Here is a 24757-nt window from a genome sequence, read left to right on the forward strand (position 1 = left end):
GCTCGGCGCGTGAAGGTTGACAAGACCGACCTGCCTATATCTCAGTCTACCTGTCGATCGACCGATCAAAGAGCAGTCGATAGTATTCGTCGTGATGAGTGTGCGCGGCAAGCAAGTGCAAAATGGTACCTACGAGTTTGATTACATGCGAGTACCTGATACTAGAACTCGCTGGGAGATAATTCGCGATGGTATCTACAATCCGACAGAAGGAACGTACTGTGGTCATCCGCCTAAAAAATGGGGTAAGTTATTCCAAGTATTTCAAACGTCTGTGTATTTAAATATTTAGACGTTCGAACAGCTGAAAGTAGTCATAATTGGATATACAAAAAGGAATTTAAAAGTTCTACTCGTTATTACTTTAAAAATGATGTATAAAATAAAATATTTATGTTACAACGTTAAAGATTATTTTCCACACATAATTCAATACAGGAAAAGGAACTTGAATATTCTACGTGATTACACAAGAAATGATTTTGAAACGTTATGTTATACTGGTATTAATATTAGAATTTTGTGAAAAAATTATGAGATACTTTTGAAAGATTTTTGCGCGTAACTCCACATTATAATTTTTTAAAAATTATACTTTACCATGATCAGTACTTGCAAATTTCTGAAAAAGATCGACGTTATAAGATGAATAAAAAATAGATAATATAAACCACACACTATTCCTATAAAGTATAAACTGTTTAAAAATAAAATATTAGATTATGTTAAGTTTAAAATTTATTAAAATAACTATGCTGAAAAGAGAGAGAGAGAGAGCACGAGGAATAAATATTTAAAGCACAGGAAAGCCACTCTGTTTCTCTCGGACACGTTTTTTTTTTTTTCAAATTCATCGTTATTGAATTTCGTTTTACGCAGACATAAATTATAATGGTAAATTTTGTGTGTAAAATCAACTGATTTTATCATATGCTAATGTCTTTTTATATAACTATTTCAGATTAATATTTACTACTTTGTATTTTAATATTGAGATTTGACAGTTTCTAAATTTTTTTAATTTAGAAGAACATTTCAATGTCGGTAAAAATATTCCATTGATTAACATCGATTTAAATTTAAAAGTGGAATACGAATGCATTATTTTACATTGAAATTGACTAAACAAGGTTTTGTTTCTATAAGAAAATAAAACATTCGTTTTAGAAAAAATTGTTTAATTACAAGGTCAATAGTAATTATATTTGTATTATTGTCGAGATTATATTAAAATAATTGCTATTTTCATGTTAGACAGAAGAAATCTTATGAGTCACGTAAAATTTTACGATCAATATTTCTTAAAGACTGCAGTAAATCTATTAGGAATGTGTAATGATACTTTTGCAGTATTACTATTAGTCAAAACAAGTTTGTGATCGTGTTCAATTCAAGTAATTGATATTCTTAATCTCATTATCTCCGAGTGTAGGTTATCGATTTGCAGAAATCAAATAACAGCATGACGTTAAAAGAGGGTATAATGATATCTATTTTGGTTCATTAAACGTCACTCATTAGACGTCACTCTGTTATCCAAAGTCCTACTTTTTTCATATTTTGTTCTATATGTGTGTATACACATATTGATAATATTGTTTTTCAAATTAATTTTGAAATATTTAAGTTCGGTATTTATATATTTACGAATCATATATTTATGTTCCTTCACACAAACAATTTATAAATTATGAAAGAAAAATCATATTTCTGCAGTTAGAATTAAATGTACAATCAAAATGTACGATAAGAATCTCAAATACAAATCATTCTGACTAAAGAAACATTAAACACACAATTACTTTATTGTGTAATCCTAATCTGCAATAATATATGTACATAAAAGCAAGTATGCTTATTTTATAATATTAAAAATTATTTTTCCAAATTTTTAATAAATTACTTAAATACTGTTTTTCACAATTTTCATCTTCCTATTGAATTTTTTTAATTATTAATATTTTACGAATAACACACATAAATTTCTGAAAACTTTGACATTCTTCTTGAAAGCAATTTTAGACCGAAACGATTAATTATGTATCGAGTAGTAAAGTAGCGTTATCGTTATCAAAATAACCCAAATAGCATAGAGTATACAACTCAAAAAGAATTTTTTTTTAATGTAGTCGTATGTCATGAATTATTAGTTCATTTTAAAATACAAAAAGAATTCTTTTAAAAACTTTAAAAAAAATTCTTTTCGCATCGAAAAATGAATTCAGAATTAATGACATATGATTGAATTCTTTTTGAGTTATCTGTATGCTATATCTGGGAAGTTAGATGATCGAGAGATATTGAGTACTTTTCAGCAAGTGACGCAGATGACATAGTGTAACACAGTGAATCATGGCATCTTTGTAGTTTGCCAATGTTAAACAAAGATGAAATGATCACTATATTACACTGTGTCACTTGCTGGAAAGCATCAATTATTCCTATCACGATACTTTTTCAAAGGATGAAAAGGAAGCATGTTATATCTATATAAACGCAGAGAAAAATCTTATCAATATTCTTAGTATTTCAATGAAAAATGAATATTTGATGATTAATCATTAACGTTTAGTGAACTCAGAAATTAATTTCATCAATTAACTAAACGAATTTTTATTGTATATAATGATTGTTTTTATTCGATTTGTATAATGAATGAAAGAGTTGTCAAAAGTGAAATATCCAACATTGACACGTGTGTATACATGTTGAGAACGTTTTACGTAGACTTCTTGGCGGCTGCTTAGAAGCAGTCGACCCTGAGTCTCACATTTTGGCAGTGACTAGTGTGAGAGAGCACCGGAAATAAGTATCGGTGATGGTAGCATATAGCGAACAACGAAGGGGGCATTTGGCCGCTTCAGCACGACGCCTTTCTTCCAAATCTTAAGATGTGAATCATGTTAATCGCGCTTTGACCTTTGAGTAAGCCATGCTTAGCAAATTGACGTTCATGAGAATGTTAGAAACCATTTTCCCTTTTCTTTCTTTATAAAATGCCAAATTTTTTTTATAATCTCATTTTCAAGATTTGGAGAATGTATTTCAGAACGCACACACTGTACGATCGAGTATGCATGTTTGTTATTAGTGTTTTACTTATTTTTGACCGAATCATATTTTTCTTATCAATAATATTATCAATTTTTTCGTATATATACATTTTTAGTGATGTTACTCACTAGATTTCGTAGAATGTTACAAAATGCACTCGAATTTCATATCTCTTACGATTTTATAATCCGTGTTCTTAATACCCCCAGAAAACTTCGTTACATTTCGCAAGATAGTTGCTCTTGTTAGAGATATATATGTAACTTACGACGTAGAACGATTTGTGAAAGTCTTGTTTGACTCGAAAGAAACTCGTCATGGCCTTTTTGTATCTTTATAATGTCTTTGAGAAGTCTTCCTTCCAGTGATAATTTGAATTTGAACTAATTCGAAAGCAAACCAGCTGGCTTATTATTTATATGTTATCTTCTCAATTTGATTTCCTGTAAAAAATTTTTGTTTTTCTAAACTGCAATTTTTACTAGAAAAAACGCGTATGAATTAATATAATCGATAATTCAATTAATAATTAATATCATAATTATTAGATACAAAAAATCGCGTATGATTTACTTTTTTTACTGAATAGCCAATGAATACAGTTATGGAACAAACGTTAAAAAATAGGGAAATGAGTTAAAATTAGTTGAGATTAAATTAATAATTAAATTAAATTAATTATTGCAAATAAGAAATTCATAATAGAACGTTATTTTCTTCATCAGTCGTATAATTAGCTAAAATGATATAATAAATTAAACAAGCATGTGAAATATATATATATTAGACGCATGAATAACTATATGTTAGTAAAAATAAAGATAAGAATAATGATAAAAGCTGTGTCTATGATTAGACACATAAGAACGGTAGTACAATAATCAAATTAATTGTTAAAATAACGCATTTTTGTGGCGTAACTAATTAATATATTGCAAAATTGAAGAGTCTTTACGAAGAAACAAATAAAGAGCAATAAGTTAAGAAAAAATTCCGCCACAATTTCATGGTTGTAATAAGTTATTAATTGAATTCCAATTAATTTTATGCTTGTTATATATATGACTTCTCTTTTTTCTCATTATATTACATCAACAACAGGGCACAATTTTATTAATTGATGTAAAATGCTAATGTTTGTGTCTTCGTTAGGGCAACGTTTCAAATGATACTACGTGCATGCCAATTGCTAAAAATAATGTATCCAAAGACGTCAGGTACATATAGGTAAATTACTTTCGCAAATACATAAATGAGTTAGATAAACGTTTTTTTTTTTTCCGAAAAAAAATAAGAAAAATTTTGGTGTTATTTTTAACAATAAGTCTTTGACAAAAATATTAGTCTTGTAACATTTTATTTATTGCAATTGAAGAATTGACTTTATATAAATATCAATTTTATTGACTTTATAAATTGACTTTATATATTATAAATATCTTTTCTAATTTTTACAATAACATTTCAATCGTTTCATTTGAAGAAGGATATCAATACGACGCTGATTTCGGGTACCTAAAATTATAGTCTCGGACCTTTTGGTTCTTGAATAGTAACGTCGATTCCAATCATGTTTTCTTTGGTAAAGTTATGCAATAGAATACAATAGAAGTCGGTGAAACGTGATCGCGACCCGTTTTAAGAGAAACGTTGATCACAAACGTGTTTCGTATGTAAAACAATCATCGAAAGATATATGCAATGCCGTTCGCTCTTTACATGCAGTTTGATCACTTGATCGTTTATTTGCATTTGTTGCATCGATATTATGATAATGATTATGACGACGTTGATTAATGCGGCATTCTTAATTAATTTCACGTTAAAATCTGTTGTTTTTTTTAAACATTCTTACAAGCAATTTCAAATTGATCATTATTTCTTATTCTTACCAATTTTACTCTTCGTGTTTGCATGTATTATTGACATTAATTATCGTAAAGTTTCAACATTTGACGCAATCAAATATTCTTCGAAATAATAAATCTTATGGTATTTATAAGAATTTTAATATAATGCGCTTAAAGTCCTAAACTTTTAAACATCAAAATAAAAACTCAACAATTATAATCGCTTAAAGTAATGTATTAAAAATAAGTTATTACAAAAAATGTAAGGTAGAAAATAAAATTCTATTTGAGTAAAGAATGTACCATTCCTCTATCTTCTAAAAAAAAACTTTTACGTCCGAATACATAAATATTTCAACAAAGGCAGAAAATATTTTATTCGTTAAAATGAAAGAAAAACTGCATGACAATAATGTAATAACATTTATAATTTACAAAGTTTACGCGCTGGCATGTGCCGTCAATGTCATCCGTCAAGAAAATGTCGTTTTTCGACGATAAGATTCCCGTGACAAGATAATTCAAACGTCTTATCACGAATATACTTTTTTTTTTATTAATCTGATGTCATCACGTTATTATTTTCCTTCTGTACAGGAACCAGTAGCGTGTTCACGAGAAATATGTGTTTGACCAAATTATACATTACCGCGGTCGTATTATCGACAATGATGGCATCCGATGTCCGCTCTATTTATATGATTAGAATGTTCTTCTTCATACATGAAACACTTTTTATGATCTCTCAAACAGTTTACGGATTGACTAACGATGAGTCAGTGCGAATGTATTGTATATGTCAAGCACGCAGAAAAATCGTTTTTCAGGTTTCTGGCTGTTCGATCCTTCACGGATATGTATGTAATGTAGATTAGCACGAGGTCGACACAGTGATATTCAATCAACAGGTGTTTCGCGGTGAGCGAATCTTTTCTTAAGGAAACACTTATATTTAAATTTCACAATATCTCAATAACTACGAAATTAATAACATCTAAGGAATGATAGAGAAATATTGAATATAAAATACAATAGATACTTGTTCTTCTTTATAAACTTCTTTATATAATATTATTGTTGTATATATTATATATGGTATTTATTAATTAAATGATAATTTAGAGATAATTTATGCGGGTCTTACCTAATAGTAGTTTAACTTACGTCAAATTATTATTTTGCTAGAATATCTGACTCATAAGAATTTTTTTAATTTGCATACTGCATATATATGCGACGAGTGATAAATTAGCAAGTGTGTTACTGTGTTCTTTACCGCAACTTACAGTATAAGTCACATGGATGTATACTATTATAGATACATATAATTCAATTTGTAACTTTTTACACTAGTCAAATCCAATTCTCACGCGGTTTCAGTGTCGCTAAATTCTCGTGTGACCAATCGAGAATCGGATAGAATTGTCGACAAAAACAGAAAATGGCGTTTTGCTGAACAAAATTTTTGAACGACGACAAACCGTACTGGCATTCAAATTACCGAGAGTCCTACATGAAACTATTTAAAAAGACTTTCTTATTTAAAAAGAATTTTTTAATCTCTTGAAGAAATTCACGCGTGCAAATATTTCTCGTATTCATATACTTCGTCAGCAAATCCGAAATAACAAGCATGATATGAACTACCCATTTCTTTAACTATAAATTTTCTTATTGTTTTCTTATCGCAATTTGATTTAAGGCCGGTATTCATAATCAGTTCCTATGATTAAGACCGTCTTAAATATCTTATCCATCTTAAGATATCATAAACCAGTCACAGAGCTCTATCAATATTTTAAGACACACATTACTTAAAATGATCCAGCTAATGTCTTTTAAGTTATAGTTTGACTTAAGTTTTTTATACGCAACGAAACTCATATGAAACTCTCTGTAGAAACTTTACAAGACATCTATGACGGACAATAGAAGCATATTTTAAATTTGATTAATTCTTCTCTTCGTTTTTTAAACTGCTATAGTAAGTATTTGAATATTATTTGCTCAGCTTGACCGAAATTCCGAAGTAACTTAAAGTATTATCGAGAGATAATATTCTGTAAACGTCCAAAGAACAGTTTATACGTCCTGAGGATGAATGTGCTGTGTGGGGAATTATAATCGAAAGCACTATGTCGTTATAGATCAACAACCGGGTGATGATAACATTCCCGATCACGTGAGGTCGCGTGTATTATCGTGTCGTACTATGTAAATCTCATTCTATAGCTCTCAGGTTTTATCTTGCAGCCTCTGCTCCGAAATATGTTTTACCGATTTCGCGTTCCCGATCTTACGAACAAATTTCACTTTTAAACTGCCGAATAGAAATTCCAAAGCCAGATAGCGCAGTCACGTTTGATGACAATCGTTGTGGTTCTAGTGTGTATAGTAGTGAATAAAAGGCCCACATTTTTTTCACGCATCTGTTTTATATAATCATTTGTCACTTATTAGTGGTGTTTTTTTTTAATTGCGCGACGTCTTCTGCGCTCGACTTCTATTGCCCTGTGTCCTCTCCAATTTGTTTTTAAATTATAAGGAGTCTTAATTGATTTTATTATTATAAGGCTTATTTTTGAAAATAATAAGTTTCCAAATTGATCTAAAACACACCCAAATTTTATCGAAGTTGGTTATATCATGATTTTAATACAACTTGTCGTATATCTTAACGTGTTATAAAATATTTGATAGTTTGGTACATTAAAAGATACTAAAGAATTAATAATTGATAATTTTAAAGAAAAGTACTTCTATTGCGTCATTATGTGCAACTAGAGAGCAACTCTCTAATAAAAGTCTAGACACGAACCGCAGTTTTGTATGCAGAACAGATTTTAATAAAAATTTACGAAATAGAGAGAGATACACATTTCTTTTTCTTTCTCAATATATTCTATCTTTTTCTTTTCTATTTCTGTATCTCTTTCCCTCTCACAGGAATTGTTAAAGTTAAAACGTAGTGGACTAATCAAATGACTTTCTCATCAATTCTCACGTCCAGACCCTTATAAGAGAGTTTCTACGTGCAACGCATATTTTTAGTAATTTTCCTGTGAGAAAAAGCAAGCAACATTAAAACTGAAACAGAATATATTTGTTACCTTATAACAAAAAACTGTCATTTGAATATTTTGAATAAGTATCACTTGCACGTAACACATGTTATTATTCTAAAATGTATCACATTGCATTCATTATGCAAATCAAAATAATGATATGATGAAAAGTTACCAGGGACAATTCAAGAAATCTAAGCGCTTATCGTCGACACCTCAAAGGAGATATGATAAGATGCTCGATAAGCTTTTGTTTGGAAGTTCTCAATTTCAAAGACATAATAACAGATGCCGTATACTCGTTATCAAAAGTCAATTAGGAACATTCTATCTCTTTGAGACACTTCAAAATAATTTCGTTATTTTTTTATAGTAAAATTATTTATAATTATTAGATAAGAATAATAATAATCATTAAACAGTGATTATTAAATCTTTTTCCTAGATATTCTCAACCTTTATATTTTTATCACAAAATTTTGAAGAAATTAATGACAAATAAAAATATGCTCATACTGAAAAAGATCTTGTTACGCGTTAATTATTAATTATAATCTCGAAAGAATCAAAATTTAGGATAATTAAAATTTATATGATCAGAATTTGTTGTATTTTTTGTTAATACAATTAGAACGTTTTTCTTTTAGTAATAGTTTTATAAATTCTGTATTATTGGGCTGCATTATTGACTATATTATAATGTTTATCTAACCTTTTTTTAATGCCTTAAAATAAATCTTCATACAACCATCTTTATGCTAGACTGGAGATAAAATAGATAGAGAAAAACAACATTCAATAATTCGACATTACATGCAGATTTAAATAAATCTTTTTCTTCAAGATATATTTTTTGCAAATGCATAAAATTACTTATTTTTGAGCCCGTACATAATATAGGATATTTAAATGTTAAAACTTCCAAATATTCATGGATCCAATCTTTAAGAAATATTTTAACTTTTTCTGAAGTTTTAATAACAGTATAGTGGCAGTTGGCCGCTATCATTGCGACTCACATTGCTTCTGAAAAAGAATCTATATTTAGACTGTGCGCTGGCACAGTGCCCTATGCTTTAAATATTTTCCATTCGATCAACGAAATGGTGAAAATTTTCGTATCTGTGTGGTTGCGTAAGTGACCGAGGTAAGCAGGTCATGACGCCAAACTACGAGTTTAGATCTGTCTAAAAGAAAAAAAAAATGTGTAGGAAAGAATAGTTCATGCGTTAACTCTCACATGGTTTTTGGGCACACGCTTGCAGTCGCGTGCAATTATCTAGATCACGCAACGGCGCTCAAATGCGTCAATGACGGAAGTATAAATAAATGATAACTCTTATTTCTCTCTCTCTTTTTCTCATAAAATCGTGAAAAAATGTATAAAAATTAATAATTTTTGAATGAAAAAATTTCATATTCTTTGCATACCATGTTAATTTTTTTGAATGCGTAAAAATTTGTGACAAACTTTACAAAAATCTATCATTTTGGAAGATATTTTTATATTAATCCATTGTTCGTTTGTTTAAACTATTAAACATTTTTACGTAATAGAAATATAGAATGGTAGCATAATCAGAAATGTTCTTATAATGTACAGAATATAAGGAAACTTTTGTAGAAGATAGATTAATAATCTTCTCCCACGGTTTTGTATTCCTTCAGGCGTAACTCTTATCTTCTACGCTTGCTTCTATGCTGGGCTGGCGATACTCTTCAGCATTAGCATGAAAGGCATGCTGGCTACGTTGAGCTATGAGAAACCTAAATGGACCTTAAGTAGCAGCATTATAGGTACTAATCCAGGTAATTATTCCGACATCAAAAAGGTTATATTATAAACCAATCTGATTATTTTTTATTTTTAATATATTACTTTTTTTGACAATATATTTTCAATTATTATGTTATTTGATAGAAATAATTATTTATAATACACGCTTGAATTAATATGTTTGAATTTTTTTTATTGCATTTGTCAATGTATTTATCAGGCTTGGGATTCCGACCAATTTCGGATAATCCCGATGAGAGATCACTTATTTGGTATAGCGCATCAAATGCGACTGAAATACGAAAATGGACGCAGCGCTTGGATAACTTTTTAGAAAGTGAGTAATATGTGTGGAATCTAATGACTTATTGTTAATAATGGCGTTGCTGTTAATTAGTGTTATTAATACATACATATGCATAAAATACTAATCATCAGTGATATATAAAAAAAATTATTTAAAAAATATTATACATGTATTTTCAAAAGAGCTATTATAATTTCCATTGCGATATAAATATAATTAATGTGTGTGTTTTTCCAATTTTGTTAAATTTAAATTAAGTTATCGATTTCAATTAAGTTAATTTTTGTAAAATATTATCATATAATTTAAAATACATAAACATCAAATACAAATGATATTTATAAATATATAAATATCGTTTTATAAATATATATGTAAATATGTTATTTTTTAAATATATTTATTCGATTTATATATCAAAAAAGATATTCTTTTCATGTATGTACGTTATGAGTCTGCTATCGTTAAAACACTTTTTTTTATAGTATAATTATAAATTAAGCATAAAATCCAACCGTGTTTCTGTTACTTAAATAGACTACATCAATTCATCGCTTTTGCCAAATGGCGGTAGAAACCAACAAATCTGCAGTTATAAAATGCCAGCAAAGACTGGTAATGTATGTGCAGTTGATGTGAATAATTGGGGACCATGTTCTCCGAATCAACAATACGGTTTCAATAATTCGGCGCCTTGTGTTTTCATTAAACTTAACAGGGTAAGGCAGCAATACACGCATAAAATCTTTTGTTAAATTATATCATATAAAATTAGGATAGAATGCATCTTAATTTATTCATTTTTTAAGATATATTCTCTTATTATTTATTGTAAATATTTAGCAATATTAATAATCCATTATCTTAAGCCATTGATGTAAATATATTATGATTATTTGTATATAATTTATTTGTAAATTTATTCACAAAAAATTATATTTATGAAATTTTATATTCCGTATAGTAAAAATGTCCAAATTATCACAGGAATAGTCTAAAGATATCGCAACTTCGATAGCATATCTTTATTCAGGATATTTGTGCTGTGTGATAAAGTAATCTAACAATAGTCGTATCGTCTAAGAAAAAAATCACGTAGAAAAAGATTTTTCGAAATTGTAGCATTTTTTATGTGAAAATTTTATCGTGCCTGTGTATTTATACACGAGTTATCGTATACCTTACACGTATCTATACACCTTGATTGCTGCAACATTATATATAAAAACTTGTTTAATAGAGATAATAGCTTATGTAACACTTCACGCGAATCATTCTGTATAAGATTTCTCTCTTTTAAAACTTTTTGAAATATTATTTTTCAGATATACGGATGGGTTCCTGAGTATTATAATAATACTAAAAATTTACCGTCCGAAATGCCAGAGAACTTAGTCAAATATATAAAATCAGTCGACGCTTCATGGGTTAGTTAGTCGGTCAGTCAATTATATTAGTTGATAAAATAAATCTGGATCGAACGAAGATCGAAAAAAAAATTTATTATTCAAATTCGCAACCCGTATCGGTGTATTAGTTTATGAATTCTCTCTTACAGCGATAATTTAATTTTATATTTAAAGCTTAAAAATAGAAGAAATACAACTTAAAATAAAATGAAGAAAGAAGGATTGTATTGGAAATTATTTTTCGTACTTGGCGATAGAACGGAAAACTATTATATATAACAAAAATATTCTCAATAAAATATGATACAATTTTTATCTCTGTTAACGATTAATTTTCGTATTACCTGTTTATTCAACAGCCAAACGAGAATAAAGATTGTGAATCTTTATTAATTGTATATATTTTATCCGTATGTGCATATTTGTGAGATACGTTCGATCTACGAATACATATAACTAGAAATTATAAAGATCATTATTATCTTTCATTCGATTTCTTTGTTCTTTACTAATGTTACAATAATACAACTCTTGTTATACGAAATATTTTATACAATATGTATATAATAGATACTCTATCGGTATTTGTATAAAATATTTTATAAACAGTACATAACAGCATTTATGCGTATATGTATAAAAATAATAGAGAATACCTTCTTTTAATATGAGAAATGTAATTAGATTAATTTAAAACAAAATTTAGTTTTATTCGATAAAGTTTTAGTATATAATGTAAATATATATAGAATATATGTTCGGTAGTAATTTTTTTTCAAAGAATATTATTTAAAAATATTATGTTTCTTTAATATGCTGTTTAAAATTTTAAAAATCTCCAACTTGGAAATTTGAACAACAATTTTAATTAATTGTTATTTACAACCGTAACTTAAAAGATTTTTTTTTGTATAATCTTGAATGAAGTTGTAATACTTCACATAATATACAATTCATATCTTTTTCACATTGTAGCTGAATACTGTATGGGTATCTTGCAAAGGAGAGAATCCTCATGACCGAGAAAATATCGGCGAAGTGAATTATTATCCTAAAGGACACGGTTTTCCAGGATACTATTATCCATATGAAAATACTCCCGGATACTTAAGTCCAGTAGTCGCTGTTCATTTTCTTCGACCAACAAGTAAGTTAATATAATTAATATCAAATATCTCCTAATATAATAAGAAAAACGGAATTGTTTATTTTAAAAGAAGATTACAAGAATGCAAAAAATTTCAAATCGCGGTAATTTTAAATTTTCGTATAAATAATATTGTATTATATTTCATATAATGTATTTTATATAAATAATATTATATTATGAAACAATTTCGTTAACACTTCCAACTTTTGGCTTTTTTAAAATCGTTTTTGTAGCATTCAAATATTTTCAAATGTATCAAGTAACAGTTAAAATTATCGAAATGTTTCATATTATATAGTTTTTGTAAACGTGATACGCAATTTAAACGCGTATTGTGTATGGATAAACAATTTTTTTTATTAAAACTACCAACACCGACTGATTCATGTGACTTGTAAGCAAATGACGCACTCCAGATGAAACCGGTAAAAGCCGGTGTGTTGCAGCACGTATCGGTCGTCGAAAGGTGTCATCGGCCTGCATGCTCACGTAAAGCTACATTCGTGGTTTAATTTCGTCTTGGTTTAATAATCTTTCGTAAATCGTATATATTTTTTTAAATATCTGAAATAACATATATGTGAAAACTGTAACTATGTTTTATGCATTTCCTAATGCATAAATTTTATTTAGTTTGTATTTGTAGATATAAATAATTTTAAGAATACGGTAAAATGCAAAACAATTACAAGATCTTATTATGTATATTTGAAAATTATTAGACCATGTCTCAAACTCGACAAGAGTAAACTGCTCAACGTTGCATTATTGTATAATCAAAGTTATAGTTTCATTAAAATGTATATATTAAAAAATCCAATTTAATAAAATGTTCTGAAGTTGTCTAAAATTTAAAATATACATCTCGAATAGTACAATTTATTGGCGAGATATTCATTGAGCATTGACATGCATTAAGGATAGTGGCCGGGGATGTTTAAGTTAATATTACGCCAATAAATTATCCTAGCTATTGATGCAAGAGTTACTTCACAAACATTTTTATTTTAAATCAAACTTTTTTTTGTAGGGAACCAAATCATCAACATAGAATGCCGGGCATGGGCGAAGAATATCGAATACAGTTCACATAAATCCGAAAAGAAGGGTGCAGTGCACTTTGAACTGATGGTTGACGAATGATTGGACGTTACAATCGTCGAGATCGTCCTCGACGTGTCCCCTGATTTCATAGTTTATCATTTTTTTTCCAAATATATAAAGAACTGTGCACGAAAAGATCCGAATGTACGTTAAATAGTACTTAGTGTTTGGATCTTCAATCACAATGACAGAATACCTAGAAAAAAATAGAATAAAATAATACATTTGTTATCTTTTAGAGATATTGCTCACATATATAATTAATCAATAGGAATTCTTGCTTATCGAGCTACTAGTTTGAATTTTTAATCTTAAAAAGTCTTTTGTTGCTTTTTAACAAAAAGAATGCCTTTTGTTGATTTATATCAGGTACGTACAAACAAGATACTAATCGTGGGAGATATATAGAATATGACTGATTTTCGTTCAATAAGAACGTTTCAAATTTATAGCATGTAATAATTATTGTACATATTTTAATATTAAAAACGTATTACTGATTAAAAATAAAACAAATTGTGTAATTTGAAAATCTAAAATTTACTATAAATTTATATTAGTTAAATATTTATTATTTTTATATTTCGGCTCCTAAAAATGTTTTTAATTCAAAGGATTCAAACTAGAATAAAGCTAAATTAAAACTTACACGTTTAAGGAAACACAAGATTTAAAAATGTAAAAAAATATTGTATGAACGAACTATGATATATGATGCAATAAATTAAGAAGTCAGTTTTTCTCTTAAAAAAAAAGACAATTTAAAAAAAACTGTAACTTTGTCAAAAATAATTGCATTGAGATTTTTAAAAAGTATCGTTGTAAAATTTAAATCATATTATTATATTACTAGATAGGTAAATATAAATTTATTGTTTTTCAAAGAATCATAAACGCCATTTACAATTTTTTATTATATCGCATAGAAAAACTTAATTTAAATTCAACTTAATCTAATTTAACCCACTTTAACATATTTTAAAGAGCGTACATAAATACACTGATCGATTCGTTTTCCAATTACATCGACTTTAAAACCACACTCAGACTTCTTTATTATACATAAAATAATAGTCTTTATAGCAATAAATGTTCTTGTTAATTTTCTATTATATAAATTTCATATTTCATTAAATATTTTAAAATAAAAATATAAAAAACAAAATGTATTTTTAATCATTCAATTTAAAAATAAAAATTTACAAATCTGTAATGTTATAAAACTGTTAATTTTTGACAATAATGATAATTTCTAGTGTATGCTTATTTAAAAAAATTATATTTTGTATTATTTTACAGCCATGAACTGTTAATCGTACAGCAATCGTTCATCGAGCATCATTAATTCTTATATACTATTTTATTATTATATTGGTCTCAATGCAATTATTTCGACAGAGTTACAGCGAAATTAAAAGATTCTTTCTTTTTTAAAGAAATGATTATTTATTCTTCCACACATAACATAAATAAAAGTTTTCATAATCCTGATAAAAAAAATTCTCACAATATCTCATAAAATTTTCAAGAATTATGCATACTTTAAATTTATAAAGATTTCTAGAAATATGTTAAATGTTTTTAGATTTCATAAATTTTCTTCAGAAATGATAAATTTAAAATTTTATATTTCAAAATTTATACGTGCATATATAAAGAATTTTAGAAAAGATGTAAACTTTTCTAGTTTTCTTGAAAAGTGTTATAATGTATAAAAATCTGAGAGATTTTCTAAGAATTACAGAATTCTGAAAAATTCTGAAATTTTTTTTTATGTAGAAATACTAAAAAACTATATGAAAAATTATAGAAAAATTTTTCACCAGATTAATAATTCTATTTAGTATTTGTAGATCTATATACACAATATAAAAAAATTATGAAACATACATTTAAAAAAGAAGTTAATAAAAAAGTAACTAAATAGATCATCAAAAAATATAACTAATTTTCGCATAAAAATATTTGAAAAGTTAAAAATGTAAGTTATATTATATTCTTCGAATATCCTATATATCTCTTATTGTCCAATTATCTTGAATTATTTGTACATATCAATCTTAGAATTAAATAAGATATAGATGCTCGAATTATCGATATGAATAATTTGCTTACAAAGCATCCTGGTACTTATCGAGGTGTAGGTGTATTAATATAAATTGTATAGAATAAAATGATGTTGCGTCCTATAATAATTATTTTTTAAATAAATGACAATGGTGGAAAAATAACTCGACGTACAGGTACAAACGTCTTTTTAAATAAAGGCGAGCATTGTGTAATCGTTAATTTATTCATTGCGATTATATGATGATGTTAATTTATTATCTTACTCCTTGGCTCCTCTGTAAATCTATTCTATATGTTATAGATCATATATGGTAAGTGAATTATACAAGAGTAATGTTCTTATATATATTACGGACATTTGAAATATTCAATAAATTTATCTGTAAGTTTTAAAAGCAATAACCTATTAAAAATATTAGGTATACATATGTATATTATATATTATCCCACGTCAACAATGTATACTTTCTATATATCCTTTTTACATGAATGAGGATTACACACATCAATGTGATATCTGTTTAACAATATGAGAAATCATTGTTTTAAATATTGTTTTTTATCCTTATAATTTGTCACCAAATTCTTTAGCATTAATATTGAATTTTTATATGTATTATATGGTATAGAAATGCGTAAATACTATATTTCTATTTTATAATATTTGTCAGGAATAATGGTAAAAAGATATTTTATGTACCATAGCTAAACTAGAGTTAAAAAATAAAAAAAGACAATGAGAATATTTGAGTAATCAATATATTGCGATATATTTCGCATTTTATAACACAAGATGTATTTATATTAGCGTAGGGTAAAAAATTTGACTCTATAATTGCTGTTAATCTATGCTATGTAATAAATATGACTTTCATAATTTTAAGAACATTACTTTTCGATTAATTTTTGTAACGTCGGGTATATTAGCCGCAATTCGATTCATGCTTTTAATGTTCGCGAATATCATTTGTTCTTGTTTAATTTTATAGCATTTTCTCTTGGGATACACTGAGTGTAACCTTGCACTACACCAATTGCGTGTAAGTTCTGCACTACACTAGTGTACATACACCATGGTATACACTACTACTACTTCATGCTATCGTGTTTAATCCGGTTGATTTCCATTTACAAATTTTAAATGTTACACTGGCTCTACACTGTCCTTTTGAGATCGTGTAACGAAATCCCACTTGGTGCATAAAATTTACACTATACTATAGCCATAAAAACACGTTACACTGAATAAGTTTGCCTACCATCAGGTTTACCAAGGAAACACGCTGCACTGTCTGAGTGTTGCATTGGTGTGCGATAGTGCAACCAAGAGAAAACGTTATTAATAAAAGGATGATAAAAATAATTCCAAAAGCATTGCGAGTGTGAATCGGGCAGCGGCCATTATTTTCACTTATACAATTTAATAATAATTAAATCGTATATCTAGTAAAGGAATGAATCAGAAAGTAGAATTTTTAATTTTCCCTTGTTATTAACTAAAAATTGTGCTCAAATAATTACAATTTCCAACTTGATGTAATACATGAATTGTCCACTATGGATTCCGAGAAAAAGCTAAAATTTATTAGCTGCCATTTCTTAAAAATATTTCCACTTGTAGATTTAATCATAAATAAATCGTAATTATATAATAAAAAATAAATTGATATCTATCAATATCTTAATAATGAATAAAATAACATATACCTTTTATCATTAATCCTACCATTAAGCATGAGTCATTTAATCATTACGCTGACTTAACACTTTCTTTGAGTTTATTTCTATATATTTCAAATCTATGAACACTATTTCTCTTCTTTTCCTTAAAGAAAAGAAAATTATCTTATTTGTAAAATAATTTTTACAGCACATATAAACAATATTTTAAAGTTAAAATTTAATCAAAATTTTTTTAAAGAAATAAGAAAAAATGGAGTATATCAAAATTTTATCCTTTAATTCATACTTTTTATGTTATATTTCATTATTGAGAATCTGTTCTTTATTATGTGCAATATAGGCATATGATATTGCATGATAGCTCCATAGTATTTTATCAAATTTTTTAATATTTTCACAGATACGGTGATACTAAAAATCTTAAATATTGTCGTATTTGATATACTTGCCAGATTTGTTTCAAATTTCTTATTTATAAGAACCCTAATAGCAAAATGTTATAGCGCGTTTCACTGGCAGAGCTAGTGCGCACTCAGTGCACATTAAAGTCGTTTTACACTATTCTAATCTGATATTAAAGTAAGATATCTCAATTGATAAAATGCTTATTGTGTATTTTGTCAAATAACACAATAAAATATATTGAAGATTTTATGTGGTTTTAATCATTTTTTTATTTTTATTAAATATACATTTCTATGTCGATTTGTGTACAAAGGCATTAAAGTACACTGAGTGCGCACTAGCTCTGCCAGTGAAACGCGCTATTAGCAATTTAGACCTAAATTGGCAACAAGCTCGATTAGATTTTTATTACAAAATCATAGCCATCTATATCCATATTTGACTACAGATTTGTTAACAAAGCTGACAGGCCATATTTAGTGGCAACAGATTAGTGGCAAAATCTGAACAAAATCTGTTCGATTCAGGTTCTGCTCTCAATCTACCGTCTGGTTATGCAGAACCTTGTTCGATTTCTACTATTAATCTGCATAGCGCGTCTAGCACTTGGTCACATTTCTGACAGCAATTTGCTCAATATCAGATAATACAAACTCTGTGTGCAATTTGTTGCTCTTCTGCAATCAAAAATTGGTAGCAGGCTTGACTTAAAATGTTTGTGTCCACAAGCTTTGCTATCAGGGAAGTATTTATACGTTTACTATCTATTTCGCGATCCTTAATTTCTACTTCACAAAATTACTGACGCGTTCCAATAAGGTAAAAAATATAATATTACCTGAGAACGTATTAATTTCTAGTGTCATTTGAATATTAAAAAAGTCTTCAAAATTGCTCGCCTGATTATAAAAAATCTATCCAGCTAATATTATATATATGTATATGAGTATATTAAATAATTCCAAATGAGATTCTTTTATATGGTATTATGTTGGTCGGTTTTTATATGTATATGTATAAATTGCGCTTATGAGCAAAGGAAGGCACGTGTAAATAATTATAATTCTTTAAGATTTCATTATTCTATTCTTACATTCGTTCTCAATTGCACAAAGGCGAAATAAATTCGCGCTTATGAGCAAATGAAGGCACACATCCCTGGCGAAAATTTTTTTAGAATTTTTCATATAATTTTTCAGAATTTCCATATAAATTTCAGAATTTTTCAAAATTTCTGAACGATTTTGTAATTTTTAGACAATTCGTCAAATATTTTATACAAATTAAAACATTCAGAAATATTGAGAAAATTTAAATTTTTTTCTGAAATTTTTATTAATATATAAATTTTAAAATATTTTAAAATTTTTCGTTCGATAACTTCGTTCCATAGTTAAATTTTCTAAAGAAAACTTACAAAATGTAAAAAAGTTTAAAGTATTTTTCAGAAATTTCTATAAATTTAAAAAATGACAAATTCTTAAACATATATTATGAGATATTGTGAGAATTTTTTTTCACCAGAGATAGGGGATTATAATTCCTTGAGATTCCATTGTTACATTGTTTCATTTCTTTCTAATTTTCATTTGCACAGAGGCATATTAAATTCATAAAAAATTTCTTTAATCCGCAAATATATAGCAGATATCCAACGAGAATAACGGCATTATATAAAATGTACATTATGTGAAATAATATATTACAGACAAATTGTAAAAATTAACAATACTATTATTTGGAATACTTAACATTCAGTTTGTCAAACAAGAAAAATAATTTTATGAATGTTACAAATAAAACTATTCTCTTAAAATTCTTGAAAGATAATTACTAATTTATTTGACAAACTAAAAATGACATATGATATAATAGTTTAGTTATAAAATGAATAAAAAAAGCCTTTACGTGAGTTAAAAGCACTCCCTAAAGATTTTTTAAGATAAATGTATGATATAAATAAATTAGCGCGAAATAATAAATCTAAAATAGTAAATTTAATGCGAAAAAGAAAAATTTACTAAAAAATGATTTTAATAAAGACCTCTCAATGATAGTTCTACCTGATTCTTAACATTAACGTCTACGTCCTTAGTCGTTATCCTCGCTGATATATCTTTATTCAGCATATACATATGCAATCTCTCAAAATTTATGATTTTTATGTATAATCCATTAAAAATTTCGAGAATGTCTATTGTAAGAACTCCTTTGTTTTGTACTCAATTATAATGTCATCCAGACAATTGGGGCGGCATGTCGTCGACTTCGAAAAAATATTTGCTCATATTTTTATTATTTGGAAGATGAAGGTGTGCCTATAATGGCTACCTCTAATGTCTCGAAGACACTCATTTTACTTTAAGAGACTTGCATAGAGTGCCGAAAGCTGTTTTCAGATTACGTTAATCTATCATCAGCTCAAAATGGACCGCACCAATTTTGTCGTTACGACTATGCTTAATATTTTTTGCCCACGCTTTGCATTCGACATTTATCAGAATTCCAGCTGAAAATAAAAGATGAATATAATTTAGTTTATGCGTTTTTATTTTTTCGTTATTCTATATGTATGTATACTATTTTAAACAGTATAATAATAATTGCAAAACTGCTGAAACAAAATAGTAATGATCTTATAATAAATTAAATTAAATGAATTAAACACTCTACGGGAGCAATCGTTATCTTTATTAACACATACCATAAAACCTTATAACTTTCATTCCGATCATTTTTAAGTTAATAAAATTTTAAAGATTTGAAAATAAATTTATATAAAGTAAATAATAGAGACACTGCTATACTATATAAATCTTCTTACATTGAATGCTTAGTAAAAATAATAATTTTGTTCCACAGTAGTATTTATTTCATTTTACTATTCATTTATTTTATTTTAACACTTCCCAATCGTTTCAGCATTCATCCTTATATTTATAATGCGCACATATTGTACTTACTTCGTGGTCTGACAAAGTGCACTGCAACTAGTGGGCTCAAGTAACCTTCGGAATTTTCATAAGGATAAAAATAACCAGGAAAACCGCGCCGTGGCAAATAATGAATTGGTCCAATATTCTCCTGATCAGCAGGATTTTCACCTTCGCAGGATACCCAGATTGTGTTGAGCTGTAAGGTATTATTTCCTTTCAGACTAGCGATGTGTTCTTTGAGATCAAGTGGCATCTTTTCTGGTAAATGTTCAGTATCGTTGTAAAAGTCTGGTCTCCAGCCATAAATCTGATAAACAAAAATACAAAAAATATTATACATAAATTTTTATCAAATGTGTAATATTGATTTTAGTTGATATTAATTATTAAAAGCATTTAAAATAATGTGATTGAAAATAATATTTGAAAAAAATAATATATATCTCATTATACAAATTATCAGATTAATTCTATATTATGATGTACATACTTTGTTCAGTTTGAGGAAAATGCAAGGAGCAGATTTATGATAATTATATTTGTTCTCTTTGGTACAAGGATGCCAGTTTTTCACATCAACATCACAAACTTTTCCAGGTTGCGGCGGCTGATTATAATCACATTTATTAATGTTAGCGCCAAGACCAAGAACAGACCCAGGTGTTATATAATCTGAAATATTATAAGAAAATTTATAATCAATATTAACGACAATTATATTTGACAATTTAAAAATTAATTTTAGAAATTAATTAGCAATAACGGAAATATGCAGGTGTAAAATGATAGGCATTTATGATTCATTTAGGATAGAATTCGACATCTTGAGTAATAGATGGATTTCTTATTTATTATGAATTATGGATGATTACCTTTTAAGAAATTTTGTAGTGAATCAACCCAGTGTTTGAAGTTTTCGTTGTCGGTGCCTCTGTACCAAATTAAAGTACTCTCCACATTCTCCGTCGGCGGCATTGGTCTAAATCCTAATCCTATAAAGCATAATTTTATTTTCTTTAAAAATTAAACATACTTCTATATTTCAATTTTTAATATACTAAAGAATACAAACTATATAAATAATGTTCTATAAATAATAAAAATTATTAAAAATTCAATATTCTTAAAAATATAATAGAGAGATTTGTTTGTTATTTATCATATCGACTATTAATAAAAGATAGTTTATAATAAACAAATTATTTTAAATTAGATAATAGAAGAATTTTTTATTCACTTCAGCTTTACAAAAATAGCCAAGAAGATTTGATTTACATTAAATCTCAGTTATTTTGGCAACATGACACAAGTGTAATTGGATATTTTTCGCGCGTTTAAAAAATTATAAGAAATATCTTATCTAATTCAAAGTAATTTAAAAAATATTTTTATAACTAGTGTAATTACCTGGATTTGTTCCAATAATAGATCTTTCGAGTTGCCACCTCGGTATCCTTGGATCGAGTGTTTGAAAGAATCCCCAGAAACAAATAGCAACGAGCGCCGCCAGAACGCCATAGAATATCAGATAAAAAAGTCCAATTTTACCTACGTAAAATAAATGTAACTAGGTATGTAATTAAATTAAAAGAATAAAATAATTAAGGTAGGATAACTAAAACTGCATTCCGAACAGCATCAACTCTTTATTCGTTCGTAAAAAATGTCAAAAACTTTCCATTCCAAGGCGACTCCGATCAACCCCCTATTAACTTAATCCACAATTAATATATAATTGATAGAATCGTTTAAAACAAAATTCCTGATTATATAATTTGTCAGTCCTGATCTAATCTTTTTTTTGGATGTTAAACAACAAAAAATTAATAATTTTGTTCGTATCAATAAAATAGATATTACTTGATAAGTCAATCACTGATTAAATTAATCAAAGTTTAATAAGAGTCATCTCCTTACAAATACTTCTATATATATAAATATATGTGAATTAAATATTATTATATTACGTTATATTTTAGTACTTTTTTCAAGTAAGTACAAGTACTATTTTTTAAAGGAATTATTTAAATTTTTAAGCAAATATAGATAATACAATATCGCAAATATATAACATAATAGCTTTATAATAAAAGATAATAATACATACGCAGTATATAAATTTCACACAATATAATAAACATTAACATCTTGTTTTCAAGACTCGATTAGGCTTTACACTTTACACTTTCCTCGATAATAGCTTTAGTTAACTTGCTGTGCGAAATATTTGCAGTCGCATATAGAGGAAAGCTGATTCTCGTACAAGTACTTCCTATAATGTAGGTTAATTGTATTAACCGCGGATTCAATTCATAGAGGAAGATCAAAGCGTCTGGTCAAACGGTACAATTCAATTACGCGCTAACGCGTTTTACGATGTTGTTTTGTGGACATCTATCGAGTAGGACTGCTCATGACAAAACTATATACATACATAAAGGAACACTGTTGCATTCGATATTAAATGTAATATCCTATTTTTTTAAAAATCTAAATAATGTAATTTGTGCAATATATTTTGACATATACATAAAATGATAAAATAAAAATCATTAATTATTAATGAAGAACAGCTGATATTATTTGATATTAAACTTCACATTTATAAATAGCTAGATATTGAAACTTATATAAGCTTTTAATTAAAATAATTTACGTATTTAAATAAGTTTTTATTAAGTTTATATACATAAATATAAATATTCTTCTTAATTAGTCCTATTATTCGTGGCGAAGTATAGTGACTTCTCTCATATTATATGCCTGTAGTACGCACGCTGGTTGTACACAGTCATATGGGACTTACGGTTTAACATTGATTCCGAATAACAAAATTTTGTTAGAGAAGTATTCTTGACAACGATACTCCTAGTACAATTTTCCTTCGGAAAGGAGACACAAGGTCTGTTTGCCTTGCATGAAATCTCCAAGTATTTTTGCACTTAAAATGAGATAGTTATATATTTGGCATTAAAAAGAGATAAAACAAAAATGTTGAGTGCAAAAAGTGCAAGCAATGCGAACCTATTAACATATGAAAATTGGTTCTATCGGGAATCGAATCCGGGATCTCTGTAGCATAGCAAACCAGTGCGCTGTCTGCTTTGCCATGCTCGCTCTCCTATAAATATGGGTATATTAAGTTAGCACCCCAACTATAGTACTCAGGAGTTCTGATTACAGTTCCCACTTCCTTTTGACGAGACAAAAAGTTCCCTATAGTTAATAACAAGAGTTCCGCTCAATAAACATTTTTTTTACATTTTTTAAAAATGGGGTGGTAACTTTTTATCGAATTTCGAGGTGGAATAGTTCTGAGCGGCTTAATAGCTTCAATTTGCGATTGCCTAAAGTTCCTGATATGTAAAAAAAATTTACGAATAATAAAAAAAAAATTAAAAATTTTTTAAGAATTAATTTTTATATACAATAGTTCTGATGATAATTCCTGCTTCTTTTTGACGATACCAAGAATTCTCTATGATTTTTAATGACATATGCGCTTAATAATCATTTTTTAATAATTTTTAAAAAATGGGGCGCTAACTTTTTAACGAAATTCAAGGTCGCATAGTTCTGATCAGCTTAACAGAAGTATTTTGTGAATACCTAGAGTTCTTGATACATAAAAAACATTTTTGAAAAATAATTAAGTTTAAAAAAAATAGTAGAAATCTTTGAAAATTTTTTTGAGAGTACCGAGTAGTTCTGAGTTGCGTTTCTTATAGAACTCGACGAGTTCTATCAAAAACTGTAAGGTGAAAAAGCGATTGGGCCAACGGTTTGCAAGATACAGCGACATTTGTCAGAAGATCAACAATTTTTAAAGTGAGTATATCTCGGAAACCGTTGGTCCAATCGCTTTGAGCCCTGATACTTTTCGACAGAACTCGCCGAGAACTGTCCAGAACTCCGATCAGAACTACTCGGTACTCCCAAAAAATTTT

The 24757-nt window shown here is 27.6% G+C and overlaps 2 protein-coding genes across 4 annotated transcripts in view; one reads left to right on the forward strand and one right to left on the reverse strand.

Annotated features, from left to right (window-relative positions):
• On the forward strand, positions 1-13775 carry LOC108774483 (sodium/potassium-transporting ATPase subunit beta-2). Its single transcript, XM_018540608.1, has 7 exons — positions 1-245; positions 9638-9778; positions 9967-10083; positions 10591-10772; positions 11379-11480; positions 12438-12609; positions 13643-13775. The coding sequence occupies exons 1-7, from the start codon at positions 95-97 to the stop codon at positions 13753-13755; spliced, it is 978 nt and encodes a 325-aa protein (XP_018396110.1). The 5' UTR covers positions 1-94; the 3' UTR covers positions 13756-13775.
• LOC108774484 (sodium/potassium-transporting ATPase subunit beta-2) overlaps positions 13046-24757 on the reverse strand; it is a 19488-nt gene continuing 7776 nt past the window's right edge. The window contains exons 2-7 of one of the 3 annotated variants that reach the window (XM_018540610.1): positions 22218-22358; positions 21683-21802; positions 21301-21482; positions 20838-21117; positions 20206-20383; positions 13852-13912 (exon numbers count right to left, since the gene is read on the reverse strand). In XM_018540610.1, the coding sequence (XP_018396112.1) occupies positions 20280-20383; positions 20838-21117; positions 21301-21482; positions 21683-21802; positions 22218-22358 (827 nt within the window). In that variant the 3' untranslated portion in view covers positions 13852-13912; positions 20206-20279. Of the gene's footprint in view, positions 13177-13851; positions 13913-19937; positions 20384-20837; positions 21118-21300; positions 21483-21682; positions 21803-22217; positions 22359-24757 lie in introns of those variants that run through there. The other 2 variants (XM_018540609.1, XM_018540611.1) reach the window with 2 other exon arrangements.

Source organism: Cyphomyrmex costatus, unplaced genomic scaffold, assembly GCF_001594065.2.
Source record: "Cyphomyrmex costatus isolate MS0001 unplaced genomic scaffold, Ccosl1.0 scaffold254, whole genome shotgun sequence".
In the NCBI taxonomy this organism is placed as follows: Eukaryota; Metazoa; Arthropoda; class Insecta; order Hymenoptera; family Formicidae; genus Cyphomyrmex; species Cyphomyrmex costatus.

Bases quoted from the DNA above. Each gene is read 5' to 3' on its own strand.
- LOC108774483 (XM_018540608.1), top strand. From the start codon at position 95: ATGAGTGTGCGCGGCAAGCAAGTGCAAAATGGTACCTACGAGTTTGAT. The intron at 10,084-10,590 runs GTGAGTAATATG...TTACTTAAATAG, and splicing joins CTTGGATAACTTTTTAGAAA to ACTACATCAATTCATCGCTT. The intron at 11,481-12,437 runs GTTAGTTAGTCG...TTCACATTGTAG, and splicing joins AATCAGTCGACGCTTCATGG to CTGAATACTGTATGGGTATC.